The following is a 24,914-nucleotide window of genomic DNA, read 5'->3' on the forward strand; positions in this document are numbered from 1 at the left end:
GCAGATGCTGATGAGGCAATAATGCCTAATAAAGAAAGTGACACTGCTCCGGCAAACCTCTGGCAGCTGACTGTCTACTTCTGTAACTGATAAACATTTCTCCCATGCACTGGCACCTCTCCTTAGCAGTGAATCATCCCACTTTGCACATCTTAGGAGTCTCTATCTCTCTCCCCAGCATCTTACAGCAATCTACAAACATAAATTCTCTTAATAGCACTTGGGAGCATGGGAGGGAGGGGCAGGTACCAGCACTGAGGCACAGGAGGTTAAGGGTCAGATTATTCAAAGATACCTAGGACGTGAAAAATGCATGTAGGAGGCACCTGGGATTTTCAAAAGCATTTACCTCCCACTGGGAGTTAGGCATCTGAAAAATCCCACCAGTCTCTATTGCATTTTAGGTACATAAATACTTTTACAAATGTGGTCCTATGTGACTTGCTTAGGAACTTGCAGTCAGTGGGTGGAAGAGATGGGACTGGAATCCAGGCAGTGTGACTCCCAGGCCCTTGTTCTGACCTGCTAATATAGCCTACTCTTGTTTTTATTTGCATTGATTTACCAGGCAAGTGCCTGGCAGGGGGGATGCCCTTCTTCTCCACTTTGAGTGACTTGGCATGTTTGGAGGGTGGGGGATTGTCCCTTGCACTTTGAGTGGGTTGGCTCCTGTGGGAGTCTTCAGGTGCCTCTGGGTGAATTTCATACAGTTTAAGGTGATGGGGGATAGCTCTTGGGCTATGAGCTTCTGGCTCAGGGCATCATACCCTCTGGCTTGTTCCTTCGGCCTTTTGGCTAGGGGCAAGCAAGATTAGGGGGCATCTGAATTCCAAAACCTCCAGGTTTGGGGCCTGCATGTAGTATGCCTGCTATCTATTTGGGAGTATCTGAAGCACCAGGCTGAAGAGTAGGATACTTGGTGGTGGTAGCATCATACAGACTTGAACAATTGAGCTCTTCTCTGTTGGGAGAATTCAGAACTGATTTGGCTTGAGATACAAAGTATAAAAAAAAATTGCACTGATTTGTGCAGCTGTAAGAGGGGAAAGGAAGGGAAGTGTTTGTGCTTGTTAAATACTTGGATTTAGCAAAGCTGAGTTAATGGTTTTAGTTAAACTAGTGCCACTTCCTGGTGCAGGAATACTTGCACTGGTTTAAACCTTGCTTGTATTGATTGAGCTTGCTTCAGTAAGCTAGAGAGCTGAAAGCAGAGTTAAACTGGATTGAGGGTAACTGCTTGGGTTTATATTTGATTAACTAAGTAGACTAAACAAAATCACATCAGTACTTTGTAATGAGACGAGGTCTGTATTAGGGTAATAGAAACTCTAGGGCCTTGAGAAAATGTTCAGCGTTTTTAAAGGAGTGGGGTTTGATGCTGTTTCAGACTGGGGCAGACCTGAAGATTAGTATATTCCAACACAAAGCCTTCGTCATCATAGTCCTAAGAAATATCTAAACAAGCTAGGAGAGGCATTGTCAAGGTTGTACTTCTCAAACAAAGCAGCTAAGTACTTTCCTTGATGCCCTGAGCCAGAAGCTCATAGGACCTTTTTTATTCTTTTGTCCCTTAGAGAGTTTACAATTGTTATGGCATTTCTAGCAAGATACACTCCTAAAACTGTCCAATACCAATATCACTCTCTCACCAGTGGAAAGGGCATGATGCTTACAGTGACACCTTATCTTCTGTAGTTTCTTTTCACCTGTAGATGGCAAAGTGCTTTACAGATCAGGAAAGCTATTTTACAGATGGGGAAGCTAAGGCATAAAGCAGTGAAGCGACCCATCCCCAGTAACCCAGATGACCAGTGGCTGAGGTGGGAATAGACAAGTGGTCACCAACCAGTTGATCGGGATTGACCAGTGGATTCCAGAGCCTCTTGAAGTTGATCCTGGGCTGCGGGGGCTAAGTGTTTGCATGCCCCCCACCCCCACAAGCCCAGCAGGTCAGTCAGTGGGGGAGGGAAGGGACTGAGGCCCGGGGGGCACATGCAGCAGGACTTGGGGCACAAAGCCCAGCCCGCAGCTGCAGCTGGGGTGGGGGACGGAGCCGCAAGCATCTCATCCAGGGGGTACAGGTAGAGGAGACACGCAAACCTGGGAGGGCATGGAGGGGTGCATGCCCCCGGATCTGCACGCAGGTCAGGCTGAGGCCAGTGCAGCAGCAGTGCCACACTGTTCCCAGCCGGGCTGTGCTCAGGCTGTGTGGCAGCACTGGAAGCGGGACCACGGGGGGGCTGTAGCCCTCCCAACCCCCACTCCCAGCACTACCATAGAGCAGCATGGGCCAGTGGGAGGCTGGGCAGCTGGGCAGCAGTCCTGGGAGCAGGGCCACATGGGGGGCCATAGCCCCCCCACTCCCAGCACTGCCACTAAGCACAGTGAGGGCCAGGCCCAATGGGAACAGCCTGACACAGCCTTCCCCTCCCCCCATCCCTGCCCCACCCCTGAGGACATGGGGGCCAGGGGCTGGTGGGTGTGGGGGAGGACAGGCTGCAGCTGTGGGCTGGAAGGCTGCTCTGGGCTTTTTCTGTCAAGCCTGGCCCACATTACACTCAGTGGTGGTGCTGGGAGTGGGGTTTGGAGGAGCTATGGCCCACCCTGTGGCCCTACTCCCAGTGCCACTGCTGCAGCTGCCTGGCCTGAACGCAGCCCGGCACTGACCTGGCCTCAGCCCCTCTCCCCTGCCCCACATACAGATCCAGGGGCACATGCCCTGCCCCCCCGCTCCTACACCCCCTGGATGAGCCACTTGCGGCTCCATCCTGCCCTGGCTGTGCGCTCTGGAGAAGTCCCTGAGGACTGGAAGTGGGCCAATTTTGTGCCCGTCCACAAGAAGGGCAGGAGGGAGGACCCAGGTAACTATAGGTCAATTAACCTAACTACCATCCTAGGGAAAATCCTAGACAAGTTCATCAAGGAGTCTATCTGCAATAAGGTTGCAGAAGATAGGATTCTGAATGACAGCCAGCATGACTTCATTGCAGGCAGGTCTTGCCTTATCAACCTCATCTCCTTCTATGACCAGGTAACTTGCCACCTGGACGCGAGAGAGCAGGTTGACATTTTATACCTAGACTTCCAAAAGGTCTTTGATTTAGTATCCCACAATGTCCTCGTGAGAAAATTGGAGAATTGTGGGCTTAACTCCAAGACAGTCAGGTGGGTGAGAAACAGAGTCGTAGTGAACAGATCTGTCATCCTGGTGAGAAGTGGGCAGTGGTGTCCCTCAGGTGTCAGTGCTCAGTCCAGTACTTTTCAATATCTTTATTAACGATTTGGTTATGGGGGTGAAGAGTTCCCTGGCCAAGTTTGTGGATGACACCAAGTTATGGAGAAACGTGGTCACGCTTGAAGATAGGCTACAGTTACAGGCAGACCTAGACAGGCTGGCAAGTTGGGTGGATCAGAACCTGATGAAGTTCAATGTTGAGAAATGTAAAGTGCTCTACCTCAGGTGGAGCAGCTCCCAACATGCCTACAGGCTTGGCAGCACCAAACTGACTAGCACCACAAATGAAAGGGACTTGGAGGTAATAATAGATCACAGTATGAATATGAGCCGGCAGTGCGATGCTATAGCCAATAGGGCAAATAACACTCTGGCATGCATGGATCGATGCATCTCCAGCAAAGCCAAGGAGATGATTCTTCCACTCTACTCAGTACTGGTGAGACTGCAGCTGGAGTATTGCATCCGGTTCTGGGCACCACACTTTAACAAGGATGTGAACAAGCTTGAGAGAGTCCAAAGAAGAGCCACCTGTATGATCAGAGTCTTAAAAGGCAAGCCATATGCAGAAAGGCTAAGGGATCTGGGACTCTTCAGCCTGAGGAAAAGACGGCTGAGAGGGGACCCAGTAGCAGTGTACCACTACGCTAGGGGAGTACATCAAGGGCTCGGTGAGCAACTGTTCACTAGGGCACCCGAGGAGAAAACCAGGGGCAATGGCCACAAACTCCTGGGAGATTGATTCAGGCTCAACATTATGATAAACCTTTTCACAGTCAGGGTGTTCAGACTATGGAATAAGCTCTCTCCAGAGGTGGTGCAATTGCCTACCCTGGAAATCTTCGAGAGAAGACTAGACAGTCACCTTGCTGGGGTCACCTGACTCCCAGTTATCTTTCCTGCTTGATGCAGGGGGCTGGACCCTATGGTCTTCCAAGGTCCCTTCCAGCCCCTTACAATCCATGAATCTGTTTCTCTCACTGCCATTGAGGGGGGAGGGGGGCAGATCGAGGCCCCAGCGGTGAGGGAGGGAGCAAGGCTAGGGCTGGGGCCTCAATCTGCCTTGCCTCGCCACAGCTCTTTCCCTTCCCCCCTCCCCTCCCCACAGACTTACCTGCTGGGCGAGAGGCTGGGGGTCGGGGGTAGATCTTTGGTTCCTTATAAATTCCAAAAGTGGTCCCCGACCTAAAACTGTTGGAGACCACTGGAATAGACTGTATATCTCCTAGGGATAGGTCCAGTGGTTTTTCCACATTACCAATCTACCTCTCATATAACTAGCACATTAAGCATTGCTATTTTATTATACATTCTCTCATGTTTATTACCTGTAAGTTGCAGTAACTATTGGTGTTCAGAACTCCTAACTCTGACATATTTTAAACTTGACACTTTCTGAATTTCCAGACCAATGCAGCCTAAATACACCTGTGCATTAGGGAACAACTTGGAGGCACGCTCCCTTTGGCTGTCACTGGCAGTTAGTCTGAACAATCCCAGCCCTTCTTATGATGAAAACCAACTCAAAGATAAGACTTCCTTATAGGAGGCTGTGATGCAGATGCCCAGCCAATTCCCAATGGGCCCACAATGTGCAGAGTCTATTAATAAGGCCCATATGCTCTGTTATTATGTAGGAAACTCAACACTCATACACAAATCCTTTCACCTCCAGGTCACCAGTTCAAATCTAGCCCACTAGGGAGACACCAGAAGTTGATGTGCGAAAGCTGTTTGATCATCTTTGTGAAATGAGTTCAGTGGGTCTTGTCTGGGTGTCAGGAGTCAAGTGTCCATTTAACATGGGTACTGCTCTCTTTTTCTGTCAGTTTCCTGGGGAAGGTCAAGACCTGGACAAGCATAAACCCAATATCCTCTCTCATCCTTAAAACCAATGTGATCCAACCTTACCCACATTGGTGATGGGGACAACACTCTATATTGAATTTAAAAGACCTGGTTTGGGCCTATGTCATGGTCAAAACCCACTGGTCTAGGAGGAGTTTGTCACCATTGTACTGCACAGGGACACCATAGCTGGTGCTTTCCAGGAGCATTCAAATTTACCTACAGAAGTGAGAGGGACAGGGACCTTTGTGAGGTGTAAGAAGGCCACTCCAGGCCTAGAAAGCTCCTTACAAAAGAAGTGCTTAAAAAAACAATTATTTTAAGAGAGCGGAATAGCTTTGTTCTCAGACTGGCAAGGAACGGTGTAAGTTGTGGTGACATGTCCACAGATAGTTGTGGAAAGACTCCTGGTATCATGTGAGTGCAGGGAGTAGGAGTCTGCAAAGGAAGGCATCCTCACCACTGGATAAAAGTAGCAGTTGAATTAGATCACTGCAACTTTTTCCCTAAACACTGCCCAGCCCATGCACTGTCACATGAATGTCTGCCATTTCATGCTCATCTTTGTCTTGGGTCCTTTCTTTATATACTGGCAGCCAGTTCTCACAGCTTACTTTCTGACTGATTTGACTCTGGTGTTCAAAGCTTTCTGAACAAAGCTTCTCCATAGGAGATGGTTACACTGGTAAGCAGTAATGGGAAACCAGAAAGGTCTTGGCTCCAGGAAGCCTTGGCTGGTATTCTTACTGCCCTTTCCAGCTGACGCTGGCCTTGCTCTGTTTTTTCTAATGTGATAAACACCTGCAGTTCTACTGATTTCACTGGGGGCTGTGGGTGAGAAAGATGCAGCCACAAGTGCATGGGCAAATCTTGTGCTACATCCTTTTTGTGATGGGCACTGTTGGTAGGCAGCCAACTGCAGCTTATGTATGTCACTACCCAAGGGTGTGATTTTTGTTTGTGTGTGCTTCGGCACTGCTGAATTATTTCCCGCCACTTGTAGCTTTGTTTGCAGGGTGCATTTCTTCGTTGCAACATAGAAATGCATGTTGCAAGGAGTTCCCGCCATTTGTATTCAGATTCGTGCCCCACTACTGGTCAGTTCTAGTAGGTCTTATTCCTACATGGCGGCTAGCGATTGGCTTGCTAGCCATATAAGAGGCTTGAGTGGTTTCCGCCCAAGTTGGAGGACTCCACGACCATCAGGAGGAGGAGAACTTCACGTCTCATGAAGATCTCTAAGCGCTGAGGAGCCTATCGGACCCAGCGTGTATATCAAGAAGGCTATAGGGGTCTGATCAACTATAGGGGTCTCGCCTCTACCCGTCGCCGCCTGATCCCTCGACGTACCCTTCCCTGCACACAAGTTCCACGGAGCCTAGCAAACTTCGTGTGAGTGAATCCAGAGCTCTACCCGGGGTTCGAGTCCTGCAGTATTTTTTTCTTCCCGTCGCCAAAACCCCCATTGCGACGTACTCTCGAGGTTCTTGTTCATCTCCCGTTGCCGAAACCCCATTGTGACGTACCCTTATGTTCTGCAGGTTCGAGTTTTTTGTTTTGTTTTGTAACCGCAACTCAAGCAAGTTTTCCTGCCTGCACCGTGACCATCTTCGGTGTAAGTAAAATAATCTTAAATCAACCACTAAGCGTCCGTGCCTAATTCTAACGTGCCGCCTGTCTTCCCCGACCCGGCGTGTCCGGGCTGCTAGCCACAGCCCGCCGCACGAGAAAAAACCCCCGAAGGCCTCAGACCGCTCCCGGCCTGCACAATGTAGGCTACTTTTCCTAAGGGTTCCTGCCCTGTACAACTCACTTAAGTGATCTGGAAGCCCAGACAGTTGTGACCAGGGCTGCATCCATGTGGAAAAGTTGGGGAATTCTTGCCAGACAAGGGTTAGTACTGCTACTGGAACAGCCAGATGCAAGGGACGTTCCTCTCATCCCCCTTAGGTTATGAACCCTGTTGACAAAGCATTGTCAGAATCCTCAAATGGGTTAACAAAACAGGGCCTCATCCTTCCCTCTGCACTAGCTGCAGGTAGAGGGAATCAGTTGGTGTAACCAAGGACTGTTAGGAGGTGCAGGTGGGGCTTCTTCACTTGTAGAGAGTGAGGTGAGAGTAATTGCTGGTTGGGTGAGTCTTGACAGATTAAGTTCCTTTTTCCCTTGGAGAGGTGGGAGGTCTTTTTTAATTGGCTGTCATGATGTTTGTGCTGAGAAAGTGGCCTGAGGTCAGTGATGCTCTCTGTTTTGCCCAGTTGATATGTAGTTATAGATGGCTTAAATAAAGGAGGAAAAAAGGCCTCAAGCAAGAGGTTTATTTCTCCCCCCCCCCATGTAAGTTCATGTCCTGCTTGGAGCAACAAGCTGGTGAGAACTGAGAAGCCATTCATCTAGAGTAGATTCCAGCTGCCTTAGAGAAGGCACAAGATATAGAATAGGGTCCCTTCTCCCTGCTTTAACGTGGCTACTTTCCCAGACTCTGTGGCTCTAAAAACAGGTGATGTATGTTGTAGTTGGAGATTGCTGTGATGGTGAGGAGTGGGGCTGGCAGTGCTTGGCCCTGGTTCTCTGCTATCCTGGTGGGGCTTGGGAGATGTCGTCTCTATAGAGTTGACCAGCCAAGGGACTCTTTGCTCTGAGGTTCATTCTCTAGATGCTACCTGGGTGCTTTGAGAGCATAAAGTAGGGTTTGTGTAGGAGTTGGTTTTCCCTTCTCTGGGACTGACAGCTGTATCCCTGTTTGAGTGACTTTGAACTGTAGCTCTGACCCAGGTGCATGGGAGCCTTGAAAAAGACATTTGAACAGGTATATTCAGCTTTACTACCTGGAGAAGTGCCCCCCTGCTCATATCCTAGTGAAAAATGCCTTTGTGAGCTAAAAAGAGACCCTCACCTGTGGGGTAGTAGACCTCATGGCCTGGTTTCTCTGAGGGTGCTGTTCGTGTGTGTGCAGGACCCCCCTGTGGCTGCTGGATTTGTGCAAGTTTGGGACCTGTGGATAGGTGGGTGTATACAGCTTTTATACCTTGGAAGCTCTGAGAAATTAGGCAATCACTGAGTGCTGGCTCCTACCATTCAAATATGCCTTGCAGCACTTAAGTTCCTGGGTTCCCAGTGAAATGTTGTGGCTGTTGTTACTGTCTCTTACACTCCTAGGGTTAGGTAAGGTAGGTCTGTGGCCACCTGCTAGTGCTACCCCAGTGATCACTTACCCTGTGGGAGGTGGCTGCACATATGTAACTGGGGCAGCATTTGGTTTGCAGCATCTCTCACCAGGGTGTTTGAGTCAAAGGCATCCCAGCTGGACTCAGAGTCTAGACAGAAGCTGTGGGGTTGGGTGTTAGAAAATCCCTATCTTATAAGCTGATTTCAACACCTGGGTATAGCTGACGGGTGAGTCCCTTTTTTGCAAGCAGGGCTGCACTTTCACCATGGCATAGAGTCTTGCATTTATTTAGGGCTTTGTTGCATATTTTGCTAGCATGAAGACCAACTGAGAACCAGTGGGTGATACCTCCCTTGATCTTTTCTTCTACTTTCCCTCCAGAGACCAGAGTTGCCTCTGAGGCAAGCAAGGAGCTCATTTATCTACCTGCAAAGGTTGTCCTCTGCCTCTCTTCCCTCCCACCTGCTCCCAAATGGGCTCCCTGCAGCCTTTGCAGCAGAAATGCATCTTTTCTGCTGTGATCTCCTCTCAGACTGGGAGAGAGAAAGGCCAGCAGGAAAACTAGGGCAGTTGAAAATCTGTGCTGAGCACTTTTAACAGCCAGGATTTAAAAACAATGCAACTGAAGTTAGACCATGTCTGTCCAGCTCTTTTGAATGTCCCCAGGATATCTTGGGTCCAGCAAAATCACCCTGTCACTCAGGGAAATGACATAACCTAGAATGTGACCCCACATTCACTCCATGTGTAGCTTGCCCAGAGCAAGGGAGGGACTGTAGTTGATCAGGAAATGACAACACAAGGTGCAAGGAAGAGAAGCAGATCCTTGTTGTTTGGAAAAACTCTGATAGGCCTGTGATCATTCATTTTTCTGTTATTTCCTTTTATCTCAGTACAGTACTTTGAGCTATAGGAGTCAGAAACATCGGACCAGCTTAAATGTTTCATTTCAGCCAGGACTTTCATTTTGCCTGTTCTTCAAGCAGCACCTAAGGGCATTTATGCACATGCTCTGGGAGGGTGGGGTGGGGTGCTTTAATTAGAGTCTCCTATGTGGATCTGTGCTCCTCCCTACTTGTCTGCAACACGTGTTTCTGTAGTTGCCATCCTCATTATAGCTTCTAAGTGTCCTGCTAGCTTATCTTCTACCTCTCTCCCTGGTCCATTAATGAAGCGGAAGAGGTATATGTCCAGATCCAACGGTCAGCAAGGCAGAGCGCCAAGTTCCAGTTCTTGAAGCCTCACTCAGCTACCCCCAGACCCACCCCACTGGTATTGGAGGGTGATGAGAGCCCCATCCCTGTTGATTCTCCTATGGATGTTACCCTGCCTGTACCTCTTTACCATTGATGTGGAGTCTGATACTGAAGACCCTTCACCACCCTCTCTTCACACCAACTAACCATTCACTACCACCCTGTGCTTGTGTGTACTGTGTGCTGTTGGTGAGTACCAAAATTGTCTTGTAAAAGTGGTAGAAATGGGTCTGGGGGGTCAGTACAGTCAAGGTCTTGGAATGTATCCCTATTTGTTACATTGTAAAGTGAGTTCCCTTTATGCGAATTCAAGTTACGCACCTTTTTTCCAGGAACACATATATCGCATAAAGTGAGGGAAACCTGTACCAGTGCAGGAGGCTGCTCCAACACACTGTAATTACAGTGTGTTGGAGCAGACTCGATTAATTAAGTCTGCTGAAGTGTGGTAATTACTGTGTTCTGGCAGACTCCAGCATCACATGAATCAGTGTCCCCGCTCTGAAAAATGGCAATGGGCCGCTTTAACTAAAGCTCGTTCAATGAGTTTTAGTTAAAGTGGCCCACTTCTTTGAGCTCTTGCCTGCTTTTGGAGCTGCTTTAATTAAAGTACCCCACTCCCTCCTTCTGGAACATGTGTATAAGTGCCCTGAGAGCCACCGTACTTAAAGCACTTGGCGCATCATGTGTATCAGCATCCCTGCACTGAAAAATGACAGCGAGGGCACTTTAACTAAAGTTTGTTGAACAAGTTTTAGTTAAAGTGCCCCACTGCCACTTTTCAGCATGGGGACACTGATACACATGACCCTGGAGTCTGCTTGGGCACAGCAATTACAAGATTCCAGCAGACTCAATTAATCAAGTCTGCTTCGATGTGGGAGCAGCCTCTCTGCATGTGTATAGGCACCCTAAGACTTCTAAATGGAAAGACAAGTGTATCAAGAGATCTGTCTCTCTCTTTTTATGTACATTTGCTGCATGCTTTCATAATTCTCTGGGCATTGTTGGTTTGAGTGTTCCCCTTGGATGCTTATTTGTGTGCTCCTAGGAAGACATTGTCTATACTGAATCAAGGGCTTCTGACTTTTGTGGCAGGAGGGTGTAGTTGCCTTGCAACCAGCAATACTCTGTAATCTTGTTGTTGTTATCTTTTATAACATATTAGAAAAGCTCAGAATTTGTCAAAGTAGGTTTGGGGATTGATCCTGGAAACTACATTCAATTTCAACAGCAGTGGACAAGAGTTTGAGTAACTCAAGGAGTTTGAGACCTGGCTTTAAAGAAGCTGAAAAATGTTATATTTGCTTCTTCCCAGTCCAGTGTTTTTATGTTTTGGGTTTTTTTTAAAGCCATTGACTTTACAGAAAAAGATTTTAAGTATGTTCCCGTGGATGGTGCTTTCACTGAAAAGCAGCAAGTGTTCTTTATTTTTTCTGCTTAGTATTTGATTAGTCATTTGTGTCCATGTTTTGGGGTGTTAATTTTCTGTAATTAATCTCTGTGCTATCAGGACAGTAGGTGCTGTAGAAATCAATAAAGCAAACAGCAGCCCAAATTAACTCTCACAGGCTAGCTTCTGCTTCCTTGGGAGCAGGATTCTGATTGGTGTGAAGAGCACAATGGCTTGGAAACCCCACGCTTTCTCTAAAAGGTAGTTAAAAAGTCCCCAGGCTGAGTTTTTACCCACTTATGGCTCAACCTGACAAAGCTCTTCCCAAAGGAATTGACCCATTGACTACTTCACTGGGATCATCCTTACAGGGTCAGCTTATTTAAAATATAGAAAAGTCTGGCTACGATTCTGGGTTCATGGACATATTGTTTATAGTATGGTCATGCTTCAGCACCATTAAAGTAGTCCTTTCAAAAGGAGCTCAGATAGCCAGGTACCTCTGGAAACCTTTGTACTACATTTTTCTGGGAAAGGCACCTCGGCAGTCTGCTCAGAGTGGACTTGAGTAGCGAGTTTGGAGGTTACCACGGCTGGGTTCTTCTGGACCCAAGTAGAGGAAGAGAGTCTAATAACCTCCATAGACATGGCTCTGACTGCCACTTCCTTTCACAGGAACTTGGTGAGGTCTGTGGTCTAGCCCTTCTTCCAATGAGTCAGGAGCAAAGCTTCCATCAACTTCACTTGTGTACGCTGGACAGTGAGGTGTAAGGACCCACTTGCAGCCAGGGGAGTCCAGTTCATAAAGGCTTAGGACTGGCTTCAAACATACCAATGTCACTTAGGCCAACCTAGGATGGATTATCCCCTGTCCAGACTGACAAGAAAAGTCAGCCTTAAAAAAGTAACTTTGGATGGGAAGGGACCTCTTGGGCTACTCAATCCAGAACCCTTCATTTGCAGCCAACTGTTTAGCCAAGGATTCCTCAAAGTTGGTGCTTTGAGCCTTTGCACCTGGCCAGGGAAGGCATCTTTCAGAGTCTCTCTTTTCCCAGTACAATGCTTGTAGCCTTGCTGGTGGGACACAGTTAGTGGTGCTTGTGTGCCATTCAGCCCATTTAAAATGCTTGTCCATGGTTTAAAACTGGATAGTAGAACCTAGCAGCTCCTCCCAAAAGGGACAGCATCACATTAAAAGGCTTTGGCCTGGTTTGCCATGGCCTTGTCCTGTGTGGAGTTGCTCATGCTTCTCTAACAGGTGTTGGTGGGCATTTCCTCTCGCTCTGTGGATAGCGGGTTGAAGATGGCACCGGGTACAGACTTCTGGAGAATCTGGTTCTGGGTTCTTGGGAACTGGATTCCCCCTGAAATGGATGTTTGGCCCCTTCAGGGTAAGGAAAGGGATCTCCAGGGAATCTAGCTCTTTTTGTAGTGATGCTGCTAGTCTCATCTAACCCTAGACCTATGAATGAGGCAGGCTGGGTTCATCTTTCTCTCTAGTCACTTTTCATCTTGGCCCCTGTATAAAGTTTCTTCACGCTAGGAAGAGGTTCCCTTGGCTTGATCTGTGTAGGTAGGAGCTGCTGCTGTGGAGCAAGTCCTGTTGGGGCTGCCCCTGGGTGCCCATCTGCTGGCGTGAATGCTGCTTTGTGCTTGGATAATAGATTCATAGATGTTAGGGTCAGAAGGGACCTCAATAGATCATCGAGTCCAACCCCCTGCAGCTCCACCATAATGTACTGGTGGAGCTGCAGACTCTGCTTCTGGCTCATCAAGCCTTTCCCCACCAGGCAGAAGGGTATCCACTGAGTGCACTTCCTTCTCTGCAAGCAAGAAGAGACTGGCCTGCAGGAAATCATGTGTGTGCGCACCTGTGCTTTGGTCCAGCATTTCTGCTGAAACCAAAAACTGAGTTGCTAGCCCCTGCAGCTGGCTAACTTTCCCTTCCACCCCCTGCAGAAGCATTGCCATGGAGATTAAACTCTGCTAGGTGTGCAAGGAGAGAATGTAGGTAAAAGGCTCCCTGGTGGCCTCCTAGCCTAGTTTCCTCCTCACTGCTGTCCTATTCAAAGCCCATCCAGGAGCATGGGCAGAGTGTGTGTCTGTGGGAGTCGGCATGCGGGGGGGGGGGGGGGGGGGTGTTGTTGATGAACTGTGGACACAGGAGACCTATACGTGGCTTTGGGGCTAGGGAGGGGAGAGAGGAAATCCACAGCCCCCAGGCTGGGTTGTATCTACTGACTCCAGTAGTAGATACAACTGGAACTTGCAGCTGTGTATAGGCAACAAACTTCTGCTGGACAGGATGAGTTCACATGCAGCCCTGGAGTCCTGTGTCTCCTCCTTCATCTTTGCAGAAAGCCACTGCCTGCTTGTATTTAAAGTTACAATGAGAAGATGTCAGTCCCTGTTTGAGATTCCTTTGGTGATCCTGACACCCTGTAAAGGCTGCCCACTGTGCATGCCATTGGAGGAGTGAGCACATCACACCCTTGCAAAGCACCTCACAGATTCACAGAAATTTAGGGCTGGAAGTGACCCCATGAGATCATTGGGTCCAGCCCCCCTGCTCTGGGCAGGAAAGACTGCTGGGGTCAGATAACCCCAGCAAGGTGTGCGCCCAGTCTCCTTTTGAAGATCTCCAGGGTAGGTGCCTGCACCATCCTTGCTGGGAGTTTATTTCAGAGTCTGGTCACATAAACTGTGAAGAAGTTTTTCCTTTTATCCAGTCTGAAACCTTCTTCTAGGAGTTTATGACCATTGCTCCTTGTTTTTTCTTTAAAGATGCCCCTGTGACATGCTAGGCATGTGCCCTGCTCTTACAATCCATGTCTGCCCCCTTGCATGCATGTCTCAGGCTGAGTCTCACAAAGTTACACTGATGTAACCCCTTCAACTTGAATGGGTTGCCTGAGTCAGTGAGAGGGGAAATAAGCCCACAGAATGTTCACTGTCACTGCAGCATAAAATCCAATAATTACAACATAAGTATGAAAAACCTATTATAAATGAGCAAAGCATGGCTGGGGGTACCTTATGGTAGGTTTTAGTTATTGACAATTGAGATTCTGTGGTGTTCAGGTGTAATTGTTTTTATGATATATTCAGAAGTGACATAGGTCAGGGGTTGGCAGCATATGGCTTGTGCACCAGATGTAGCCCACAGAGCCACTGGATCCATTTTGGAGGTGGGGGGAGTCAGTGGGATTCCAGCGGCAGGGAGCTTCACTCATGTGCAAGTCAGGCAGCAAGGAGCTGTGCCAGGGTGAGGCATAGGGACCTGTGCCCATACTGAAGCCAGCGGGGGATGAGGAGAAGTGATAGCAGGGTTATAATAGCAGCCTGCCTTGGACCTGAGGCCAGGGTGCCCTGGAGTGCTCAGAAGTTGCTGGCCTAAGTGACTGACAGACAGACAAATAATGGACACGGTCTGCGTTTCAAAGAGCATAACAAAGACCCTGTTCTTGCTGTCACCACTTGCTCATTCACCCCTGTGGCTGTTCAGAGCCTTGTAGATTTTGATGGGACACTGCAAAGACTTGCCTCTTCAGGAAGTGACAAGATGAGCTAAGATGAAGTGGAGGGAAGTCACAGATGAATAGGGCCATAGGCAACAAATCCAGTCCTGATCACTTTAGTGGCATGGCACTGCTCTCGGGGGCTCTCCTTCTGCTCTGTTTACTTCCACGTTTATTCTCATCTTTGCCAGTTGCCATTTAAAGAACCCGTTAAGTTGTTACTTTCAGGTCTGAAGCTCTCTCTAGGCCTTGCCTAGCTGTTCACACTTCTTTTTATGGTTTGTTGTGCAACCATCTGGTGGTGAGCACTTTCTCAGCAGCCTTCGTAAGGGATTCGCAATCAAGCCCTGAAGTGAAAGGGAATGCTGCCGCTGACTTTAACGGGAGCAGGAGGGGACTAGCTATATTTAGGAGCGGTGGTGTGTCTTACCTTTTTTTTCTTTATTTCTAGTGCTGTATGTCATGCTAAGAATGCTCCTGGCTCTAAGGCTGATGTACATTTCTGGCCATATATGGGGCATTAGCGCCATCTGGTGTCAAAAAGGCACAAAGTTACCAAGCTGATTTTACCAAGGAAATCCCACAAGGCTTCTTTACACCAGAGCGTCTTAACTGACTGGTGCTTTCATCTATAGTTTATTGAAATGAGGCCTGTTTCTTAGCCTTGTTCCAGTTCAGAATCTGGCAGGCTTCAACTAGGATGCTCACAAGGTACGTGTATAAACTATTGCTTTGAAATGTGGAGTAGGTGATCCTGGCTCCAAATAGGCATGTGACCAGTGGAAAAATAATGGTAAACATATCCAAAGATCTCCCACAATCCCCAGCACCAGAGACGATGTGTATAAATATTGTGCCTTCAGGGTACCGAAACAGACAGCACAAAAGACCTTCAGTGTGATTGAGGATGTTCTTATCGTCCTTCCAGAGACGTGGAAAGTTTTGTGGCTCAGGTCGGAGGGGGCAGCGTGAGAGAACGTAATGGAACCCAGGAGCCCTGACTCCTGACCTCTGGCTCCGACCATTAGGCTTAGATACTGCATCAGGGCTTGCTAGGCTGAAATTGGAATAGCTCATCAGGGCAGGGATCATGTTCTTTGATTTCCACTAGGAGGCATGTGGCAGGCCAGTGAGTGCTGTTCGGTAATGAGTGTGTGCTGATCCTGCAAGGTGCTGAAGACTGGCCATAGCCCAGCTATACATATAAGGGAAGCCCAGAAAATTTGGCAGGGGTTGCATTGACTTTCAGAGGACTGCTCCATGCTTGAGTGTTTTACTGCATTAGACCACAGGGCTCTGCACCAAACAGAATGAGGTCCTGAAACAGGAGAAGTAAACAGTGATATTTCCACCTTGTAGCTTTAAAGGAGATTCCTGTCATTGAGGGCCATTTTCAATGCTTGCTGTGTTATTTAGGCACCCAATTCCCACTGGAAATGAATAGATATGTCTAATTCCACCCTAGTCTCTTGCTTCAGCAGCCCCACTTATGCCCCTGCATATACCACAGCCCCTGAAGAAGGTCACCTCTTTTTCTGAAGGCAGTACACTCACACTGGGCTGAGTCCTAACATGAGACAACCGGTGAGGTCAGTTTGTGGTTTGCATGAGCTTAGATAAAATTAATTGGGCTCCATCGGGGGTTTCATGTGACAGCCGCAACAGGGAGAGCATGTATGGGTGTGAGGGGGGAAGTGAATCAACTCCAGTGTCTTGTTGCTATTGCCTGTCTCCCAATTTCTAATCCAGGTCTGATTCTCTCTCCAGGAAGGAGAATTCAAAGCAAATGTTTGTCTTCAGCACCCACTTTCCTTGCTTTGTCTGTTCCCATGTTGATCTGAGAATTGCTTGGGGCTTCCTGGGAATCTTTCAATTGCTCTCTGGAGTCCTTAAATGTTTCTGCAGGGTTTTCTAAGGGGCAGACATGTTGGTTGGGTCCCTGCTGTCCAGTCTATGGTTTTGGGCTCCCATCCTGCAAACTCTTGCATACGTTTCCTCATGGGAAGAGACATGGATGGGGAAGCAGTAGCTGAGCGGGAGCCTTCATGTGCTCTCATCCATCTTCTCAAGAGCATTAGTATGCGGCTGGTGAAACAACCTGGCTACATTGGGATTTTTGGAGCTCAGCTGAAAGCTGAGGGCGGTGTTGACAGTTGTGTCAAGGAAATGGCATTAGAAGTGCAAAGCCAGACCATGATCTGCTTTGAGCAGCACTTTGTATTGACTTCAGCATGGCCATTTGCAGAAGAAGCTGCCATTGACATGGCAGGAGGGATCACAGTTTAGCCCTTGTGCTTGGATTTTGAGGGTATGTTGTGCTTATCAAACCTAGTGACCTCTCCCTGAATGCTGCACTATAAAGATGCAAACCTATGGAAATGTGTGCAAATGAGTTATCTTGTGGGGGTTGGGTTGGCTGGGGTGGTTGTTTGCTGTAGGAACTCATTGGTTTTGAGTGTTTCAGGCTGCAAAAAAGATGGGGGACATGGTGCCTTTGAAGAAGGGGACAAGCAGAGGAATGTTCTCTGTGCCAACAGCCTCCTCATGCCCTTTCCCTTCTCTTGCAGAGCAAGCTGGTCAAGTACTTCAGTCGGCAGCTGTCATGCAAGAGGAAGGTGGCCCTACAGGAGCGCAATGCCAAGCTGGAGGGCTTCCCTCAGCTCCTGCACTGGTTCCGCATTGTCAACATCCGTAAGGAGGTCATGGAGGTAAGGGGTACGCTCTGCTTGCTCCTTACCCCTCTGCCATCGTCCAAGCCTCCCCTACTTCCTCCCTCTGTGGCAGCCTCTTTCCCTCCTCACCCCACCCTTCAATGCCCTGAGTGGGGCCTCACTCCCTGAGTACTGAATCTCTCTGCAGATCCTGCTCCCCTACCCTGGTCTCAGCACCTGAGCTGCTGCCCCACCTGTGTGAACTGCCCGAAGGATGTTTTGGGCATTTGGGGCAGGGGCTCTATCTTCCCGTGCTGAGCAGTAGGATGGAATGAGATCACTACTCACAGGGAGTGGGTGCCACGACGCCTGGTGGAAATGTTCTTGAGGGCATATCGGGGTTCGCAGCTCTGCATAGGGAGAGCTGGGAGGGAGCTCCTCTCATTGAACTGATAGAGCTGAATAGTAAAAAATCTGTGGAAGAAGAAGAAAACCCATATCCTCTGGCCTGATGTAGGTCTCTGCATTCTTATGCTGTGTCCTGGGAGAGTTTCACCTTCCACCAAACAAAATACAATCTGGCTGGGGCTGCTCATGCCATTTTAGAAAATGCTGCTCTTCAGGACAAGGCCCCCTCAAAGCTGAGCTTGGTGGTTTTGTGAGCAGAGCAGGTAGAGTGGTGTTTTTTGTTTTGTTGTGTTTTTGTTTTTCCAGAAGTGCCCAAGTAATGTAGAGACTTTAAAAACTTTTTATCCAGCAGCTGTTTAGAACTATGCAGGCTGGGCGAAAGCACCCGTTCTGGCCTGGTCCAGTTGGCTTGCAACTTGGTCGGTCTGTGCGTGGCAGACTTAATTCCTCTGAGCAGATCCGCAGAGTCAAAGGACAGCAGGGAACCCTGTGATCATCTACTTGGCCCTCTTGCTCAGCACAAGCCAAACGATTTCCCCCAGTGCTCACTGCACTGAGCTCTATAACTTGTGAACTAGAGCATGGATTTTAGGAAGACTGGAGAGATGGAGCATGTGTGTGTGTGTGTATATGTGTTGACTGCTTTGGTCAGGAAAGTGGGGTGAAGCTTTATTGGATATCAACTGCTTCAGAGTAATTGCCTGTGTGCACACTACCATCCCTGATGAGTGAAAACTGAACTGATAATACTTAGCCTTCTTTCATGAGGGCTAAGCAAACAAGCACCTGCTCCTTTCCTACCTCGTGGTGAGGTAGTACAGTAATAGCTGGATACTCTGTGAGCTACTGTGGGGTGGGAGCATGTCTGCCTCTGATCCCAGTGGAGCATACATTGGACTAAAAACTGGTGCAAGTTGTACTGAGGCTTGCATTTATCTATCCAGGACCAATGTGGAATGAGTGGATGGTCTCTATATAGTCCTGGGGGGAAGGTGGCAGTTACAAAAACTGCTTGTACAGCCATGCCCTGTCTAGCAGAAAGAGAGAGAAAAGTGCTGAGAAGGCAATTGTTCTTTTGCTCTTTTCTAGCACCTCCTATCCAGCCAGCAGAAGGCTCTCTGCAAGCATGATGAGTTGAGTTGTGTGGTTCCCTCCTGACCTAAGCTGATATACAGGGGAGACCAAGGCACAGGTGGTTTAAGTGGCTTGCCCAGGATCACACAGCTGGCTCTCTCCAGCCCTTGTTCCCTGGTCTTATTACTAGGCTGTCTTTGGGAGAACTATGCAAATGGCTTGAGCAAAATGGGCCTGAATGTGGATGAGTCCTTCTTTTCACCTGAACCCCAAATGTCTCTTTTTTCAGGACCATCCCTAACCACTGTAGCCATGAATCACCTACCTTTTTCTTACCCAGCTCTGTAGCTTCCACTCCTAGAGGCTGAGGACGCTCTAATTGGGGGAGCTATCAAACTACATCTCTTCTGGGTCCTGGATCTTTTCGAGATTTCCCCAATAGCTGCATCTCTCTGAGGCCTCAGGGCCATCTATGCCTTTGTGCATGGCAGCAGTGCCAATAGGAGGAGTCTCAGAAAATGAGATGCACCAGCCAGAGAGCTGTCTGGTTGTTGTGGAGGGAGAGGGCCTGAACCAAGACCCCCTGTAGCCCTGCTGGGAAGCTCCCACTGGTCTTTTTCTCATGGGTGGGATCCTGAAACAGAAGTCTCCCTTACTCAGCCACCGTTGCCCAATGCCTGCCTCCTGGGTGGCTGCAGGGAATTGTCCCGAGTCCCTCTAGTAACATCCTATGCTTGGGTAAGGTCTCTTTTATGGTAGGATTTCTAGAGCACTTCACAAACTATATGGACATGCTGTACTGTAGAGGTGCAGCCTTTTCCTCTTACCTGAGGAAACCAGGGTAAACCCACTACTTGGGAGAAGTGCTAAGGTTATTTCTATATTTGGGCAGAGCAGACAGGGCTTTGGTCCAGGTACAGCAAGCCATGGGATACTCATTTTTTGGAAGGGTTAAATTGGCTCTGCTGAAATTTGAACTTGTGAGACCAGGGAGTCTTAAGCATGCCTGACTGTCCCCCTGGCCCACCTTTGTCCTAGATCCTGGTATTTGAGGCCTAACCAGTTTCTGAAGGTAACAGAATTGTATCAAACTAGGTTTAAATTTATGTCTGCTCCTCTGTAATCCCACAGATGTGATGCTAATCCCTCTCCACACTGCAGTTGAATTTATTCAAGCCTTTTATCAAATGTCCTCCAGCTTGAACAAGCAACTGTTTGTTTATCCTCAGGCCGTGTTGGCATTCACGGTGTCAGTACTGTCTGTGAGCATCCAGCTCTGCTGAGCTCCTTCAGTGCAGCCTCCTGGGGGGGTCCCTACTTGCTCCCTGAATGTGGTGCTTTGGGTGTGGGGATGTTAATTTGACTGTGCTGTCTGCATTTCCCTAGTCAGTAGGCTCCTCCAGCAGCCCTTTTGCTATTGTGGGCACCCAGGGCCTGATTTTCAGAAGTTAGGGGCACCCTGTATTCTAGTCTAGTCAGTTGGAGCTGTGAGATCCTGGCTTTGAAATCCCATGCAATGGCCAAATGAAGTTTGACTCTGCGCTGAAATTGGAGTGGGGGGTGGGCATTTTGTGCCTTCCTTCCTGCTGACCACCTGCTCTTCTCCACGCTTTGTCCAGTGCTCCTGCCTCTCAGAGTAATTGGGGGTTTGCCCTGCTGGTTAGCAGCAATGCTGTACCCTTCTGGGGCATCTCACATGCGAAACCCTCAACATACTTTACAGGTCAACTCCACCTTGTAGTTCACCCCAGGGAGCCACCTGCATGTCAGATAAGGAGATGGGCACAATGATGCAAAATGAGTTGGGGGGGGGGGGGATCCCCTGTTAGCAGCAAACTCGGGAGCAGAACCCAGATGTCCTGAGTCCTGTTTTCCCTCTCTACCCACTAGATGGCATTCTGGACCTGATTCATATACAGTACAGGTTTCCCTTGCTTCATGCGTTCCATGCATTCCTGGAAAACAGCACATAACTCAGATTCACATAAAGTGAATCCACTTCACAATGTGACAAATAGGGATACATTCCAAAATCTCAACTGTACTGACCCCCAGACCCATTTCTACCACTGTTACAAGACAATTTTGGTACTCTCCAACAGCAGACAGTGCACACAAGCACAGGGTTCTCTGGCACTTCATTGAAGGACTAGGCAGAGGGGCAGGAGATAAGCTAGCGGGACACTTAGAAGCCATAATGGGGATGGCAACTACAGAAACGCATGCTGCAGACAGCAAGTGAGAAGCACAGATCCACATAGGAGACTATATTTTGGTGCGTATCATTCCCATTATGCACCGCACAAAGCAGCTGACTACAGGCTTCCACCACACCGCTTGCATAAGAGTGAATTTACCTCACATATAACAAATTTTAGGTATAAAAAGGGTCATCGCACACGAGCATATTTACACATGCAGAACCCGCATAAAGCGAGGGAAACCCCTAGACAAGCTTGTCACAGAAAGGAGCTGACAAAAATCTTACTAGATCACAGCTATCCCCTCCAGCCCTGCGAGCCATGGAGCAGTTGGATGTGGGAGCCCTGTAGATTGTCTCAAACAGGTTTGAAGGCTGGGCAACAGGAAAGGAAAATGATTGCCTGGAGTCTGGCTGTTCATTGACCTTCTCCCCAATCCTCATGACAGCTTCTCATCTCCCTGTTCCATTAGCGTGTGCTCTCAGGGATCAGCAAACTATGGCTCAGAGCCATTTTATCTGACCTGTGGGCCATGGGAACTTCTGTGGCATTTTGGTGTCAGGGGTCTTCGGCAGTGTTTCTGCAGCAGGGAGCAGCTTGGTGGCAGGAAAGAGTGGTAATGGTGGTACTGTGGAGAGCAGTGGCTTTGGCACCAGCAGCAATGGTACAGGCTGCATTGGAAGCAGCCCATGCTTGAAGCTAAGCTCAGCTAAAGTGGCCCGCTGCTGCAAAATGTTGCAACCCCTGGCCCAAAGTGAAAATCCTAGAATTAAATCCTAGTTTTCCAGTGGAGATGGTCATTGCTTCTTGGCTTCCCCAGTCAAAGGCTCTCTGTGCCCCACTTACCTGGTTTGAAAAAACAGCATTTCACCTGCATCCCAGTGTGGCCATGAGAAGGCTAAAGATGGAGCCCAGAAGAACAGCTCTGTGTCATCCACAATTTTTTTTAAACAACTGTTTTAGAAGTCATAAAATCAAAGGAAGTTGAAGTGGAAGGCAAAATTATCAGTCATTTTGCGAGGGGGCAAAATTGTTCTATCCACAACCCGCTCTGACAAAAGTACCCAGAGCCAATGTGACCAATGAGTCTCGTAACTTCGAAACATCAGAGTGGAGAGTTGTTGGGGTCTGAGGGAAACTATCATCCATGTAGATATGTGGCAGCTTGGTCTGGTCACAGCAGCCAGAGGCAGCACCCTTTCATGGTTAGGCTCTGTGGCTTGTGTTTAAAAACCCTGGCTGTGCTACGGATTCGCAGAGAATAGAAGATGAGTCTCATAACAGTGCAGAGGAGAGCCACATGCATGATCAGAGGGCAGGAGAACAGGCCTTATGATGAGAGGCTGAGAGCCACGGGACTCTTCAGCCTGGAAAAGCGCAGGCTCAGGGGGGACCTGGTAGCTGCCTACAAGTATATAAGGGGTGTACATCAGGATCTGGGGGAACGCCTGTCCACCAGAGCGCCCCAAGGGATGACAAGGTCGAATGGTCACAAACTCCTCCAAGGCCGTTTCAGGTTGGACATAAGGAAGAACTTCTTTACTGTCCGAGCCCCCAAGGCCTGGAACAGACTGCCGCCAGAGGTGGTGCAAGCACATACTCTGGACTCCTTTAAGAGACATTTGGACTTTTATCTTGCTGGGATCCTGTGACCCCAGCTGGTTTTCTGCTCCTGGGGCAGGGCCTGGACTCGATGATCTCCCGAGGTCCCTTCCAGCCCTAATGTCTATGAAATCTATGAAATAACCTGAAACATTCAAGTATCTGTTGGGTGTGAGATGCCTCAGGCCTGGTTTTCAGATCCCCCGCCCCTTTTGCCTTCACCTGGATGCAGGTTCTCAGTCTCCAAAATTTACCCTAACTGCATCTCAGGTTGTGTGATCAGGTGGATGCGTATGAAAGACATAAGCTTGCCTCTCTTGCTGTTTTGGTCTATTTATGGCAACAATCTTGTCCTGCCTTCTGGAAAGGGTTTGGAGAGCCTTTGCTCAGTTGCTCTGGGAAAGCAAAGTACTCTGCCCTGACAGGAATCTTCCTTCTGTAGTGTCTCAGTGACCTGGACTTATCTAAAATGAATTGGGTACCGTGCTCTTGAGAATAATCCTGACCCCTGACTCAGGGTTCTTTGGGCACCAATTATCTGGTTATGCTAGAGTGGGTGAAGGTGGTCCATGGCACCAAGCCCACCACAGTGCAGTCTCTCTCGCTTGGCATAGCAGTCTCATGGCTTCCAGTCCCTTTCACTGCCTCGGGATGATGTCTTTCTTCTTGTCTTAGGAGTGGCAGCAGGGTCCCTGATGTGAGCAACAGGACTTGAGGTCTGCTCTCTCTCCCTATGATGTGCTGGCATCTTGTGTGGTTGAGCAGCTGAGATCAGAAACCAGTTATTGAATTCTGTTTATTTCCAAAGCAACAAATCTTTCTTTAAAGTTGAAGCTTTCTTTTCAGGAAATCAATTGTAGCCTGTAGTAGACCCAGAGGTTGTGGTAGAGGGTTTTTCTGTGTATTTGTGTACACGTGATTGGAAATCCCGTGATGAAATTGCTAAGTCCAACTCTGCACAGGTATACAGGGTTGGTAACATCTCACTTCCAGTATATCACTTGGGCCCTTGGGGCATTTTTACACATGCAAGCGCCACAGCGCCAGGCGCTTTGAAAAGCGGCTGGCACTGTGATGCTTGCAGTTGTATAAGTGGCCAAAAGTGCGTCAGTGCTGAGAAAATGGTGGCAACGCACTTTTGAACTAAAACACGTTGGATGTGCTTTAGTTCAAAAGTGCACTGCCGCCATTTTCTGCATGCTGATGCACATTTCACTGCTTATACAACTGCAAATGGTGCAGCGCAGTTTGTCTCAGCTCACATGTGGAGCAGACTTGATTAATCAAGTCTGCTCAGAAGCGGCAGATCTCTGGCACATTGCGGGACAGAAAAGTACATGTATAAATGCCCTTTGTGTCTGTGCTGTATGGAGTTCCATGTGTGTCTTGGGGTGAAGTTATGTTACACTTAGACCATACTAAGGGCACTTAAAATGCAAGCATCTGAAGGTGAAAGTTTATTAACTTGTGCTAAGTACCCTCTGAGAGTCTCAAAATTATGCCACTTCAGGTGAGGGTTAACTGGACTGTGCTACCTAGCTTGTGGCAGGATAACTTCTGTCTGCTCCACGGAGGTAAAATGAGTGATTTGCAACCCTCTAGCACGCCAGGATGCACCAGTTCCAGCCCCCTAACCCCAAGAGCAGGGTTAAAGTCCAGGTGTCCTGGCTCCTAGCCACACTCCTGCTCACAAGCCTTTTGCAAGTCAGAGCTGTGTAGGCGACAAAGGTATTGACCCTTAATGTGTGACTGCTCACAGAACATTCTCATTTTAACACTTTAACATTCCACAGATTATGGTCCAAGTGTAACATGTTACTTCCCCCTTGGTAGACATGAGGCAAAGTTAGATCCTGAGCTTTGTAGAAGCCTGTTTGCATGTGTTAGTAAATGATAGCTATCTTCCTTCTGAAGGAAGGTCAGTGATTCAGTGTATCTTAGTACCTGGGATGGCTTGGTTTTCCTCTCTAGTTTGCTGAGGTCTGATGCACATTCAGAAGCTCTTTGGCTGGCTTTCTTTTCCTCACTCCTTTCCTGTTCCTGTTCTCTAGGAGATTGCCCCTGGCCAGCTGAGCCTTGAGGAGCTTCTAGAAATGACTGATGACCAGGTCTGTGCAACAGTGGAGAAGTTTGGGGCCAACAGTGAGGAGTGTGCACGGCTGAATGCCTCCCTCTCCTGCCTTAGGAGTGTCCACAAATCAGGTAAGGAAGGGCTGTGCAGAGCTGGATGCTTCTGGGAGCAGTGGGCCAAGCCCCCAACTGAGGAATTCTCTGGCCCACTGTGGTAGCCCTAAGTATCCCTGCTGCTTCTCCCCTTCAGTCTTGCAACCTGCATCAGCCCCACCATTTGATTGGTAACCTGAGGGTATCCAGTTGAATAGTGGGGTTAATACCTGGTTGCGGCTGAGTCGGTGTTAATCCTGAGCTGACTGGAGGGGGGCAGGCATGCTCCCCAAACAACCTTTGCCAGGGTAGAAACTGCCAGTGGTTTCAACAGGTGTGGCAGCACTTGTGTCATTGGTGGTCCCTTTGGTTAGTTGTCTCAGCCAAGCATTGTGT

General features: G+C 48.6%; 1 protein-coding gene across 3 annotated transcripts in view; it reads left to right on the forward strand.

Annotated features, from left to right (window-relative positions):
* KSR2 (kinase suppressor of ras 2) overlaps window positions 1-24,914 on the forward strand; it is a 317,481-nt gene that overhangs the window by 15,573 nt on the left and 276,994 nt on the right. For all 3 annotated transcript variants that reach the window (XM_059713555.1, XM_059713556.1, XM_059713557.1), the window contains exons 2-3: window positions 16,987-17,127; window positions 24,407-24,557. In XM_059713555.1, the coding sequence (XP_059569538.1) occupies window positions 16,987-17,127; window positions 24,407-24,557 (292 nt within the window). The remainder of the gene's footprint in view (window positions 1-16,986; window positions 17,128-24,406; window positions 24,558-24,914) is intronic.

Source organism: Alligator mississippiensis, chromosome 10, assembly GCF_030867095.1.
Source record: "Alligator mississippiensis isolate rAllMis1 chromosome 10, rAllMis1, whole genome shotgun sequence".
NCBI classification, from domain to species: Eukaryota; Metazoa; Chordata; order Crocodylia; family Alligatoridae; genus Alligator; species Alligator mississippiensis.